Source organism: Cyclopterus lumpus, chromosome 19 (genome assembly GCF_009769545.1).
Source record: "Cyclopterus lumpus isolate fCycLum1 chromosome 19, fCycLum1.pri, whole genome shotgun sequence".
Classification (NCBI taxonomy): domain Eukaryota; kingdom Metazoa; phylum Chordata; class Actinopteri; order Perciformes; family Cyclopteridae; genus Cyclopterus; species Cyclopterus lumpus.
Window position 1 is genome coordinate 19,048,387 of NC_046984.1, and position 15,915 is coordinate 19,064,301.

The following is a 15,915-nucleotide window of genomic DNA, read 5'->3' on the forward strand; positions in this document are numbered from 1 at the left end:
CCGTTGTTACAGACCGACCGTTGTTACAGACCGACTGTTGTTACAGACCGACCGTTGTTACAGACCGACTGTTGTTACAGACCGACCGTTGTTACAGACCGACCGTTGTTACAGACCGACTGTTGTTACAGACCGACCGTTGTTACCGACTGTTGTTACAGACCGACTGTTGTTACAGACCGACCGTTGTTACAGACCGACCGTTGTTACCGACTGTTGTTACAGACTGACCGCTGATACAGACCGACTGCTGTTACAGACCGACTGTTGATACCGACCGACCGTTGTTACAGACCGACCGTTGTTACCGACCGACTGTTGATACCGACTGTTGATACCGACTGTTGATACCGACTGTACTAACGTGTGTGTGTTGTTTTGTTTCAGATGGCGGGAGGAGCAAAGGAGAGTGATCACCTGATCATTAAGAAACAGGAAATGACCTCATCACGTGATGAGGTCACGTGATGAGGTCACGTGACAACACTACGCTGGTCTGCAGGCGGTGTTAAAATAATGAAATCTGTCTCACTGGTTATAAATATTTGTTTTCACAATAAATCAAAACCTTCTGTTTGTTTACTGTCAAAGAAAACAATCATTGTTATATTTAAAGATATTATATTTATATGTAACATGTTCACACGTTACATTCAAACTGAGGTTAGTCAATGAATAATATAACATAATATCATTAATATTTTAATCATCTGCAGTGTGAGAATGTTTTTAAATAAAGAATAACTTAAAACAGGAAACAATCAGAAAGTTTATTTAATTAATCGACATTAACAACAAAACCTAAATGACAATATTGTGTTTTTTGTGGACAAATCTTTTGAGAATACAAAACTAAACGCACCATCAGAATAATCCAGTTAATCCAGTGAAATAATTAATTAATTTTACTATTAATGTAATCTAATAAAAAAAGCAAAACCCTTGTTTCCATGGAAACACCTTTTGAGTGACATATTGTTGGTGCTCCTAGCCGAAGAAACATATTACTGCATAATGTATTCTATAATGTCTCTAATCTCAAGATCAGTCCACACCAAACCCAGAGAACACTGGCAAGATATGCTAAGCTAAAGGGGTGCTAAGCTAAAGAAGTGCTAAGCTAAATATATGCTAAGCTAAAGGGGTGTTAAGCTAAAGAAGTGCTAAGCTAAATATATGCTAAGCTAAAGGGGTGCTAAGCTAAAGAAGTGCTAAGCTAAATATATGCTAAGCTAAAGGGGTGTTAAGCTAAAGGGGTGCTGAGCTAAAAATATACTAAGCTGAAGGTGTGCTGCGCTAAATAAGTGCTCATCTAAAGATATGCTAAGCTAAAGAAGTGCACATCTAAAGATATGCTAAACTAAGTAGCCCATCTAAAGATATGCTAAGCTAAAGAAGTGCACATCTAAAGATATGCTAAGCTAAGTAGCCCATCTAAAGATATGCTAAACTAAGTAGCCCATCTAAAGATATGCTAAACTAAGTAGCCCATCTAAAGATATGCTAAGCTAAAGAAGTGCACATTTAAAGATAAGTTCTTAACCAGCTGTTCTGATGTTGCCGGTCACATGACAGCTCGATGTAGTGAAGTTGATTATTGATCAGTAAATATTTTCTTACGTCACTTCCTGAACAAACGTTCCTCTTCTAGAAGTTTCTGGACTCGAAGTTGATTGTTTATTTGTTGTTTATTGTTTACAAACGTTAGAATTCACCTCCTTTGATCCGTGTGCTCATTAAATACCATGAAAAGTTGGATTTTGGTCCCGAAGCCTCCGACTGAACTTCATATCTCGTGTTTCATGAACTTTATATATTCTTTATTCTTTATATATTCACCATGAGTCTCGTTTATCTTTAAAACAATCAAACAAAAAAAAAGAGAAAAAGATGATTTTAAACATCTTTTCCTGTCAAAACGTAAATATTCACATTATTATACTTCTTAAACAATCAATCATTATATGGATGAACTGATTCAGTCTATTCAATGATACACATTTCTGTATATTAAAGTGTCACGTTTTCCTCTTCCTTCAAAGTGCTCCTAAACGTGTTGATTCTGGTGTGTAACGTTATCGTTGATCACAGTGTGGAGTCCGGTCCTCGCCAGCCAATCACGGCCCTCGTCTCCACTGTCCGTTAATCCGATCGGTCGCTACTAAGCGACTGACTGCCTCCGATTGGTCGGACAGTCGGGGGGGAGGAGCTAGCCCTCGGTGCCGGGGGGCGGCGGCAGCGGCGGATCCCGGTGATGGCGGCGATGACGACGGCGCTGGACAGCAGCGAGACGCCACTGAGGAAGAAGGTCGCCGTGTAACTTCCTGTGAGGTCGACCAGCCAACCTGACAATAACAACAATAAGTACATTTAATATTATTATCCATCTGTATCATAAGCACATTTAATATTATTATCCATCTGTATCATGAGCACATTTAATATTATTATCCATCTGTATCATGAGCACATTTAATATTATTATCCATCTGTATCATAAGCACATTTAATATTATTATTTATCTGTATCATGAGCACATTTATTATTATTATCCATCTGTATCATGAGCACATTTAATATTATTATTTATCTGTATCATAAGCACATTTATTATTATTATCCATCTGTATCATAAGCACATTTAATATTATTATCCATCTGTATCATAAGCACATTTAATATTATTATTTATCTGTATCATGAGCACATTTAATATTATCCATCTGTATCATAAGCACATTTAATATTATTATCCATCTGTATCATAAGCACATTTAATATTATTATCCATCTGTATCATGAGCACATTTATTATTATTATCTGTATAATAAGTACATTTATTATTATTATTTATCTGTATCATAAGTACATTTACTATTATTATTGTTTATCTGGATCATAAGTACATTTATTATTTATCTGTATCATAAGTACATTTAATATTATTATTGTTTATCTGGATCATAAGTACATTTATTATTTATCTGTATCATAAGTACATTTAATATTATTATTGTTTATCTGGATCATAAGTACATTTATTATTATTATCTGTATAATAAGTACATTTATTATTATTATTTATCTGTATCATAAGTACATTTACTATTATTATTGTTTATCTGGATCATAAGTACATTTATTATTTATCTGTATCATAAGTACATTTAATATTATTATTGTTTATCTGGATCATAAGTACATTTATTATTTATCTGTATCATAAGTACATTTAATATTATTATTGTTTATCTGGATCATAAGTACATTTATTATTATTATCTGTATAATAAGTACATTTATTATTATTATTTATCTGTATCATAAGTACATTTACTATTATTATTGTTTATCTGGATCATAAGTACATTTATTATTTATCTGTATCATAAGTACATTTAATATTATTATTGTTTATCTGGATCATAAGTACATTTATTATTATTTATCTGTATCATAATTACATTTATTATTTATCTGGATCATAAGTACATTTATTATTATTTATCTGTATCATGAGCAGTGTAACTGAAAAGTAGGGGAGGGAGTGAGAGATGAAACCACGCCCACTTCCTTGTTTATTATCTTATAGTTTATTACATTATAGTGTGTGTTCATAGTGTATTTAAGTGTCCTCACCTCCGATGGGCGGGCTGATGAGGTAGGGGATGGCGTGCAGGAAGTAGACCACGCCCAGCGCCGAGGACAGGTACCGCGCTCCCACCACGTCCGCCGTCACCACGGGGATGAGCGCCACGTAGGCGCCGTCGAAGTAACCGTAGACGACGGCGAAGGGCACGAGGAGCGAGAAGGAGCGGAGGAGCGGCGCGAGGAGGCAGCAGAGGCCCTCCATCGCCACGGCAACGACGTAGGACGTCAGGAGGTATGGCTTCAGACACCTGGGGAACAGAGTGGACTCTTTTGTACTGTAGTACACTCTATTGTACTTTATTACACTCTATTATACTGTGTTATACTCTATTGTACTGTAGTATACTCTATTGTACTGTAGTACACTCTATTGTACTGTATTATACTCTATTGTACTGTAGTACACTCTATTGTACTTTATTACACTCTATTATACTGTGTTATACTCTATTGTACTGTAGTATACTCTATTGTACTGTAGTACACTCTATTGTACTGTATTATACTCTATTGTACTGTAGTACACTCTATTGTACTTTATTACACTCTATTATACTGTGTTATACTCTATTGTACTGTATTATACTCTATTGTACTGTATTATACTCTATTGTACTGTATTATACTCTATTGTACTGTAGTATACTCTATTGTACTGTAGTATACTCTATTGTACTTTATTACACTCTATTATACTGTGTTATACTCTATTGTACTGTAGTATACTCTATTGTACTGTATTATACTCTATTGTACTTTATTACACTCTATTATACTGTATTATACTCTATTGTACTGTATTATACTCTATTGTACTTTATTACACTCTATTATACTGTAGTATACTCTATTATACTGTATTATACTCTATTGTACTGTATTACACTCTATTATACTGTATTATACTCTATTGTACTTTATTACACTCTATTATACTGTAGTATACTCTATTATACTGTACTATACTCTATTGTACTGTATTATACTCTATTGTACTGTAGTATACTCTATTGTACTGTAGTATACTCTATTGTACTGTATTATACTCTATTGTACTGTATTACACTCTATTATACTGTATTATACTCTATTGTACTGTATTATACTCTATTGTACTTTATTACACTCTATTATACTGTGTTATACTCTATTGTACTGTAGTATACTCTATTGTACTGTAGTATACTCTATTGTACTTTATTACACTCCATTATACTGTGTTATACTCTATTGTACTGTAGTATACTCTATTGTACTGTAGTATACTCTATTGTACTGTAGTATACTCAATTGTACTATAGTATACTCTATTGTACTTTATTACACTCTATTGTACTGTATTATACTCTATTGTACTTTATTATACTCTATATTACACTCTATTGTACTGTGTTATACTCTATTGTACTGTAGTATACTCTATTGTACTTTATTACACTCTATATTACACTCTATTATACTGTGTTATACTCTATTGTACTGTATTACACTCTATTGTACTGTGTTATACTCTATTGTACTGTGTTATACTCTATTGTACTGTAGTATACTCTATTATACTGTGTTACACTATTATACTGTATTACACTATATTGTACTGTATTACACTCTATTGTACTGTAGTACACTCTATTGTACTGTATTACACTCTATTGTACTGTAGTACACTCTATTGTACTGTGTTATACTCTATTGTACTGTATTATACTCTATTGTACTGTGTTATACTCTATTGTACTGTAGTATACTCTATTATACTGTGTTACACTATTATACTGTATTACACTCTATTGTACTGTAGTACACTCTATTGTACTGTAGTACACTCTATTGTACTGTATTATACTTCATTGTACTTTATTATACTCTATTGTACTGTAGTATACTGTATTGTACTGTATTATACTCTATTGTACTGTATTATACTCTATTGTACTGTGTTATACTCTATTGTACTGTAGTATACTCTATTGTACTGTGTTACACTATTATACTGTATTACACTCTATTGTACTGTAGTACACTCTATTATACTGTGTTATACTCTATTATACTGTATTACACTCTATTGTACTGTATTACACTCTATTGTACTTTATTACACTCTATTATACTGTGTTATACTCTATTATACTGTATTATACTCTATTATACTGTATTATACTCTATTGTACTGTATTACATTCTATTATACTGTGTTACACTCTATTGTACTGTATTACACTCTATTGTACTGTATTACATTCTATTATACTGTGTTATACTCTATTGTACTGTATTACACTCTATTGTACTGTATTACACTATATTGTACTTTATTATACTCTATATTACACTCTATTGTACTGTAGTATACTCTATTGTACTGTAGTATACTCTATTGTACTTTACTACACTCTATTATACTGTGTTATACTCTATTGTACTGTAGTATACTCTATTGTACTGTAGTATACTCTATTGTACTATATTACACTCTATTGTACTGTAGTATACTCTATTGTACTGTAGTACACTCTATTGTACTGTATTATACTTCATTGTACTTTATTATACTCTATTGTACTGTAGTATACTCTATTGTACTGTATTATACTCTATTGTACTGTATTACACTCTATTGTACTGTATTATACTTCATTGTACTTTATTATACTCTATTGTACTGTATTACACTCTATTGTACTGTTTTATACTTCATTGTACTTTATTATACTCTATTGTACTGTAGTATACTGTATTGTACTGTATTATACTCTATTGTACTATATTACACTCTATTGTACTGTAGTATACTCTATTGTACTGTATTACACTCTATTATACTGTATTATACTCTATTGTACTATATTACACTCTATTGTACTGTAGTATACTCTATTGTACTGTATTATACTCTATTATACTGTATTATACTCTATTGTACTGTAGTATACTCTATTGTACTGTAGTATACTCTATTGTACTTTATTATACTCTATTGTACTGTATTATACTTCATTGTACTTTATTATACTCTATTGTACTGTAGTATACTGTATTGTACTGTATTATACTCTAATGTACTGTGTTATACTCTATTGTACTGTAGTATACTCTATTGTACTTTATTATACTCTATTGTACTGTAGTATACTCTATTGTACTGTAGTATACTCTATTGTACTGTAGTATACTCTATTGTACTGTATTACACTCTATTGTACTGTATTATACTTCATTGTACTTTATTATACTCTATTGTACTGTAGTATACTGTATTGTACTGTATTATACTCTATTGTACTATATTACACTCTATTGTACTGTAGTATACTCTATTGTACTTTATTATACTCTATTGTACTGTAGTATACTCTATTGTACTGTAGTATACTCTATTGTACTGTATTACACTCTATTGTACTGTATTATACTTCATTGTACTTTATTATACTCTATTGTACTGTAGTATACTCTATTGTACTTTATTATACTCTATATTACACTCTATTATACTGTATTACACTCTATTGTACTGTATTACACTCTATTGTACTCTATATTACACTCTATTGTACTGTATTATACTCTATTGTACTGTATTATACTCTATTGTACTGTAGTATACTCTATTGTACTTTATTGCCCTCTATTATACTGTATTATACTCTATTGTACTGTATTACACTCTATTGTACTGTATTATACTTCATTGTACTTTATTATACTCTATTGTACTGTAGTATACTGTATTGTACTGTATTATACTCTATTGTACTATATTACACTCTATTGTACTGTAGTATACTCTATTGTACTGTATTACACTCTATTATACTGTATTATACTCTATTGTACTATATTACACTCTATTGTACTGTAGTATACTCTATTGTACTGTATTACACTCTATTATACTGTATTATACTCTATTGTACTATATTACACTCTATTGTACTGTAGTATACTCTATTGTACTGTATTATACTCTATTATACTGTATTATACTCTATTGTACTGTAGTATACTCTATTGTACTGTAGTATACTCTATTGTACTTTATTATACTCTATTGTACTGTATTATACTCTATTGTACTGTAGTATACTCTATTGTACTGTAGTATACTCTATTGTACTTTATTACACTCTATTATACTGTATTACACTCTATTGTACTGTATTATACTTCATTGTACTTTATTATACTCTATTGTACTGTAGTATACTGTATTGTACTGTATTATACTCTATTGTACTGTGTTATACTCTATTGTACTGTAGTATACTCTATTGTACTTTATTATACTCTATTGTACTGTAGTATACTCTATTGTACTGTAGTATACTCTATTGTACTGTATTACACTCTATTGTACTGTATTATACTTCATTGTACTTTATTATACTCTATTGTACTGTAGTATACTGTATTGTACTGTATTATACTCTATTGTACTATATTACACTCTATTGTACTGTAGTATACTCTATTGTACTTTATTATACTCTATTGTACTGTAGTATACTCTATTGTACTGTAGTATACTCTATTGTACTGTATTACACTCTATTGTACTGTATTATACTTCATTGTACTTTATTATACTCTATTGTACTGTAGTATACTCTATTGTACTTTATTATACTCTATATTACACTCTATTATACTGTATTACACTCTATTGTACTGTATTACACTCTATTGTACTCTATATTACACTCTATTGTACTGTATTATACTCTATTGTACTGTATTATACTCTATTGTACTGTAGTATACTCTATTGTACTGTAGTATACTCTATTGTACTTTATTACCCTCTATTATACTCTATATTACACTCTATTGTACTGTATTACACTCTATTGTACTCTATATTACACTCTATTGTACTGTATTATACTCTATTGTACTGTAGTATACTCTATTGTACTGTATTATACTCTATTGTACTGTAGTATACTCTATTGTACTTTATTACCCTCTATTATACTCTATATTACACTCTATTATACTGTATTATACTCTATTGTACTGTATTATACTCTATTGTACTGTAGTATACTCTATTATACTGTATTACTCTATTGTACTGTATTATACTTCATTGTACTTTATTATACTCTATTGTACTGTAGTATACTGTATTGTACTGTATTATACTCTATTGTACTTTATTATACTCTATATTACTCTATTATACTGTATTACACTCTATTGTACTGTATTACACTCTATTGTACTTTATTATACTCTATATTACACTCTATTATACTGTATTATACTCTATTGTACTGTATTATACTCTATTGTACTGTATTATACTCTATTGTACTTTATTACCCTCTATTATACTGTATTACACTCTATTGTACTGTAGTATACTCTATTGTACTGTAGTATACTCTATTGTACTGTATTACACTCTATTGTACTTTATTATACTTCATTGTACTGTATTACACTCTATTGTACTGTAGTATACTCTATTGTACTGTAGTATACTCTATTGTACTGTATTATACTCTATTGTACTGTAGTATACTCTATTGTACTGTATTACACTCTATTGTACTTTATTATACTTCATTGTACTTTATTATACTCTATTGTATTTTATTGTACTCTATTGTACTTTATAGGACGTCAGGCTTCAGACTCCTGAAGTGCTCCGTCAAAATGTAATAATTCTTAATTAATTATAGTTTTGGGTCTGGGTCTGGGTCTGGGTCTGGGTCCAAGTCCGGGTCCAAGTCCGGGTCTGGGTCCGGGTCCAAGTCCGGGTCCGGGTCTGGGTCTGGGTCTGGGTCTGGGTCTGGGTCTGGGTCTGGGTCTGGGTCTGGGTCCGGGTCTGGGTCTGGGTCTGGGTCCGGGTCTGGGTCCGGGTCCAAGTCCGGGTCCGGGTCTGGGTCCGGGTCCAAGTCCGGGTCCGGGTCTGGGTCTGGGTCTGGGTCCGGGTCCAAGTCCGGGTCCGGGTCTGGGTCTGGGTCTGGGTCTGGGTCTGGGTCTGGGTCTGGGTCCGGGTCGTACCTCCGGTCCGTCAGCCAGCCGAAGGTGATGTTCCCCACGATGTCCAGGACCCCCAGGATGGTCTGGGTCTGGGTCTGGGTCTGGGTCTGGGTCCGGGGTCGGGTCCGGGTCCGGGTCCGGGTCTGGGTCCGGGTCTGGGTCTGGGTCCGGGTCGTACCTCCGGTCCGTCAGCCAGCCGAAGGTGATGTTCCCCACGATGTCCAGGACCCCCAGGATGGTCTGGGTCTGGGTCTGGGTCTGGGTCTGGGTCTGGGTCTGGGTCTGGGTCTGGGTCCGGGTCCGGGTCCGGGTCGTACCTCCGGTCCGTCAGCCAGCCGAAGGTGATGTTCCCCACGATGTCCAGGACCCCCAGGATGGTCTGGGTCTGGGTCTGGGTCTGGGTCTGGGTCTGGGTCGTACCTCCGGTCCGTCAGCCAGCCGAAGGTGATGTTCCCCACGATGTCCAGGACCCCCAGGATGGTCTGGGTCTGGGTCTGGGTCTGGGTCTGGGTCCGGGTCTGGGTCTGGGTCCGGGTCCGGGTCGTACCTCCGGTCCGTCAGCCAGCCGAAGGTGATGTTCCCCACGATGTCCAGGACCCCCAGGATGGTCTGGGTCTGGGTCTGGGTCTGGGTCTGGGTCCGGGGTCGGGTCCAGGTCTGGGTCTGGGTCCGGGTCCGGGTCTGGGTCTGGGTCTGGGTCCGGGTCCGGGTCCGGGTCGTACCTCCGGTCCGTCAGCCAGCCGAAGGTGATGTTCCCCACGATGTCCAGGACCCCCAGGATGGTCTGGGTCTGGGTCTGGGTCTGGGTCTGGGTCTGGGTCCGGGTCCGGGTCCGGGTCGTACCTCCGGTCCGTCAGCCAGCCGAAGGTGATGTTCCCCACGATGTCCAGGACCCCCAGGATGGTCTGGGTCTGGGTCTGGGTCTGGGTCTGGGTCTGGGTCTGGGTCCGGGTCCGGGTCCGGGTCGTACCTCCGGTCCGTCAGCCAGCCGAAGGTGATGTTCCCCACGATGTCCAGGACCCCCAGGATGGTCTGGGTCTGGGTCTGGGTCTGGGTCTGGGTCTGGGTCTGGGTCTGGGTCTGGGTCTGGGTCTGGGTCCGGGTCCGGGTCTGGGTCTGGGTCCAGGTCCGGGTCCGGGTCCGGGTCGTACCTCCGGTCCGTCAGCCAGCCGAAGGTGATGTTCCCCACGATGTCCAGGACCCCCAGGATGGTCTGGGTCTGGGTCTGGGTCTGGGTCTGGGTCTGGGTCTGGGTCCGGGTCCGGGTCTGGGTCCGGGTCCGGGTCCGGGTCCGGGTCCGGGTCCGGGTCCGGGTCTGGGTCTGGGTCCGGGTCCGGGTCCGGGTCGTACCTCCGGTCCGTCAGCCAGCCGAAGGTGATGTTCCCCACGATGTCCAGGACCCCCAGGATGGTCTGGGTCTGGGTCTGGGTCTGGGTCTGGGTCTGGGTCTGGGTCTGGGTCTGGGTCCGGGTCCGGGTCCGGGTCGTACCTCCGGTCCGTCAGCCAGCCGAAGGTGATGTTCCCCACGATGTCCAGGACCCCCAGGATGGTCTGGGTCTGGGTCTGGGTCTGGGTCTGGGTCTGGGTCCGGGTCTGGGTCTGGGTCTGGGTCCGGGTCCGGGTCCGGGTCGTACCTCCGGTCCGTCAGCCAGCCGAAGGTGATGTTCCCCACGATGTCCAGGACCCCCAGGATGGTCTGGGTCTGGGTCTGGGTCTGGGTCTGGGTCTGGGTCTGGTTCTGGGTCTGGGTCTGGGTCCGGGTCCGGGTCCGGGTCGTACCTCCGGTCCGTCAGCCAGCCGAAGGTGATGTTCCCCACGATGTCCAGGACCCCCAGGATGGACATGAGGAAGGCGGCCTGCTGGGGGCGGACCCCGACGCTCAGCGCGTACGGAACCAGGTAGACGAACGGGAGGCTGCAGCCGCTGGCCAGGAACAGGAAGGACACGGCCAGGACCAGGAAGTCCGGCAGCAGCTTCCTCTCCTGACCGGACAGGAAGCAGGAGCTGAAGCACCGCCCCCTCTGGGCCTGAGGGGCGGGGCTTCCCGGCACCGGCACCGGCACCGGCTCGAGGCGGCCGTCCCAGTCTTTGGGGAGTTTGACGGCGAGCTCGGCGTCCCGGGTCGAGACGAGACCTGAACCGGGAGACGAGAGGTTAGCGACGCAAAGGGACTCGGGGAGACACCTGTCCGGGGCGGGTCCTCACCAGGTTTCTCCTCCTCCACTGACTCCTCCTCCTCACTGTCCCGCCGCCCGATTGGTCGGAGCAGCGCCCCGCAGACGCACAGGTTGGCGACGAAGGCGCTGAGGACGAGCAGCGCGCCCCTCCACGAGTACGACTCGATGAGCAGCTGCACCACCGGCGCCAGGACCAGCGTCCCGATGCCGCTGCCGGACATGGCGACGCCGTACGCCAGAGCCCGGCGGCGCCGGAAGTAACAGCCCACCATGGCGATGGACGGGGTGTAGCAGAGGGAGAAGCCCAGACCTGGGGGGTATCATGAGGGGGGGCAGTTCATTATGAGGATTTAACTATGAGGATTTCATTATGAGGATTTAATTATGAGGATTTAACTATGAGGATTTAATTATGAGGATTTAATTATGAGGATTTAATTATGAGGATTTAATTATGAGGATTTAACTATGGGGATTTAACTATGAGACGTTTCATTATGAGGATTTAACTATGAGACGTTTCATTATGAGGATTTAATTATGAGGATTTAACTATGAGACGTTTCATTATGAGGATTTAACTATGAGACGTTTCATTATGAGGATTTAATTATGAGGATTTAACTATGAGACGTTTCATTATGAGGATTTAATTATGAGGATTTAACTATGAGGATTTAATTATGAGGATTTAACTATGAGGATTTAACTATGAGGATTTAACTATGAGACGTTTCATTATGAGGATTTAACTATGAGACGTTTCATTATGAGGATTTAATTATGAGGATTTAACTATGAGACGTTTCATTATGAGGATTTAACTATGAGGATTTAACTATGAGGATTTAATTATGAGGATTTAACTATGAGGATTTAATTATGAGGATTTAACTATGAGGATTTAACTATGAGGATTTAATTATGAGGATTTAACTATGAGAAGTTTAATTATGAGGATTTAACTATGAGGATTTAACTATGAGGATTTAATTATGAGGATTTAACTATGAGACGTTTAACTATGAGGATTTAACTATGAGGATTTAATTATGAGGATTTAATTATGAGGATTTAACTTTGAGGATTTAATTATGAGGATTTAATTATGAGGATTTAATTATGAGGATTTAACTATGAGACGTTTCATTATGAGGATTTAACTATGAGGATTTAATTATGAGGATTTAACTATGAGGATTTAATTATGAGGATTTAATTATGAGGATGTAACTATGAGGATTTAATTATGAGGATTTAACTATGAGGATTTAATTATGAGGATTTAATTATGAGGATTTAATTATGAGACGTTTAATTATGAGGATTTAATTATGAGGATTTAATTATGAGGATTTAATTATGAGGATTTAACTATGAGGATTTAACTATGAGACGTTTCATTATGAGGATTTAACTATGAGACGTTTCATTATGAGGATTTAACTATGAGGATTTAACTATGAGGATTTAACTATGAGGATTTAACTATGAGGATTTAACTATGAGGATTTAACTATGAGGATTTAATTATGAGGATTTAATTATGAGGATTTAATTATGAGGATTTAACTATGAGACGTTTAACTATGAGGATTTAACTATGAGGATTTAACTATGAGGATTTAACTATGTGGATTTAACTATGAGGATTTAATTATGAGGATTTAACTATGAGACGTTTAACTATGAGGATTTAACTATGAGGATTTAACTATGAGGATTTAACTATGTGGATTTAACTATGAGGATTTAATTATGAGGATTTAATTATGAGGATTTAACTATGAGGATTTAACTATGAGGATTTAATTATGAGGATTTAACTATGAGAAGTTTAATTATGAGGATTTAACTATGAGGATTTAATTATGAGGATTTAACTATGAGACGTTTAACTATGAGGATTTAACTATGAGGATTTAATTATGAGGATTTAATTATGAGGATTTAATTATGAGGATTTAACTATGAGGATTTAATTATGAGGATTTAATTATGAGGATTTAACTATGAGACGTTTCATTATGAGGATTTAACTATGAGGATTTAATTATGAGGATTTAACTATGAGGATTTAATTATGAGGATGTAACTATGAGGATTTAATTATGAGGATTTAACTATGAGGATTTAATTATGAGGATTTAATTATGAGGATTTAACTATGAGACGTTTAATTATGAGGATTTAATTATGAGACGTTTAATTATGAGGATTTAATTATGAGGATTTAATTATGAGGATTTAACTATGAGGATTTAACTATGAGGATTTAATTATGAGGATTTAACTATGAGGATTTCATTATGAGGATTTAACTATGAGGATTTAATTATGAGGATTTAATTATGAGGATTTAATTATGAGGATTTAACTATGAGACGTTTAATTATGAGGATTTAATTATGAGACGTTTAATTATGAGGATTTAATTATGAGGATTTAACTATGAGGATTTAACTATGAGGATTTAATTATGAGGATTTAATTATGAGGATTTAATTATGAGGATTTAACTATGAGGATTTAATTATGAGGATTTAACTATGAGGATTTAATTATGAGGATTTAATTATGAGGATTTAACTATGAGGATTTAATTATGAGGATTTAACTATGAGGATTTAACTATGAGGATTTAATTATGAGGATTTCATTATGAGGATTTAACTATGAGGATTTAATTATGAGGATTTAATTATGAGGATTTAACTATGAGGATTTAACTATGAGGATTTAATTATGAGGATTTAATTATGAGGATTTAACTATGAGGATTTAATTATGAGGATTTAACTATGAGACGTTTAATTATGAGGATTTAATTATGAGACGTTTAATTATGAGGATTTAATTATGAGGATTTAACTATGAGGATTTAACTATGAGGATTTAATTATGAGGATTTAATTATGAGGATTTAATTATGAGGATTTAACTATGAGGATTTAATTATGAGGATTTAACTATGAGGATTTAATTATGAGGATTTAATTATGAGGATTTAACTATGAGGATTTAATTATGAGGATTTAACTATGAGGATTTAACTATGAGGATTTAATTATGAGGATTTCATTATGAGGATCTAACTATGAGGATTTAATTATGAGGATTTAATTATGAGGATTTAACTATGAGGATTTAACTATGAGGATTTAATTATGAGGATTTAATTATGAGGATTTAACTATGAGGATTTAACTATGAGGATTTAATTATGAGACGTTTCATTATGAGGATTTAATTATGAGGATTTAACTATGAGGATTTAATTATGAGGATTTAACTATGAGACGTTTAATTATGAGGATTTAATTATGAGACGTTTAATTATGAGGATTTAATTATGAGACGTTTAATTATGAGGATTTAATTATGAGGATTTAACTATGAGACGTTTAATTATGAGGATTTAATTATGAGACGTTTAATTATGAGGATTTAATTATGAGGATTTAACTATGAGGATTTAATTATGAGGATTTAATTATGAGGATTTAACTATGAGGATTTAATTATGAGGATTTAATTATGAGGATTTAATTATGAGGATTTAATTATGAGACGTTTCATTATGAGGATTTAATTATGAGACGTTTATTCGTGAGGGAGGAGGCTGTGGAGGACCTGTCAGGACCCCCATGGTGAGGTACAGCAGCTCCAGACTGGTGCTGAAGGAGCTCAGCAGGAGTCCAAAGGAGGACAAGAGTCCCCCGAGCATCACCGCCACCCGGCAAGACCAGCGGTTCCCCACCAGGCTGCCGATAGGAGCTACACACACACACACACACACACACACACACACACACACACACACAGTCAGCGGTCTGGAGGTGGACCGGTGGCCCCACCAGTGTTCCCAGTACCCACCACACAGCATGGTGGTGCAGTCCACCAGGCTGTGGATCCACGACGTCGTCGCGTAGTCGGCTCCGAAGTGAGTCTGAAACTCCACGAAGAAGATTGAGATGCACCTGCAGACAGGAAGTGACATCACCAAGCTGTCAGTGAGGGTCAGCGGGTTCACAGGTGTGTGAGAGACTGGAGACCAGTCCTAACTGGTTTCAGTGGGAACATCTGGAGAA

The 15,915-nt window shown here is 37.2% G+C and overlaps 1 protein-coding gene across 1 annotated transcript in view; it reads right to left on the reverse strand.

Annotated features, from left to right (window-relative positions):
• Positions 1–1,805: 1,805 nt before the first annotated feature.
• Positions 1,806–15,915, reverse strand: part of slc16a12b (solute carrier family 16 member 12b) — a 17,472-nt gene continuing 3,362 nt past the window's right edge. Inside the window, exons 2-7 of the mRNA XM_034558100.1 lie at positions 15,701–15,804; positions 15,458–15,601; positions 11,853–12,134; positions 11,427–11,781; positions 3,642–3,901; positions 1,806–2,345 (exon numbers count right to left, since the gene is read on the reverse strand). Of these exons, the coding sequence (XP_034413991.1) occupies positions 2,143–2,345; positions 3,642–3,901; positions 11,427–11,781; positions 11,853–12,134; positions 15,458–15,601; positions 15,701–15,804 (1,348 nt within the window). The 3' untranslated portion in view covers positions 1,806–2,142. The remainder of the gene's footprint in view (positions 2,346–3,641; positions 3,902–11,426; positions 11,782–11,852; positions 12,135–15,457; positions 15,602–15,700; positions 15,805–15,915) is intronic.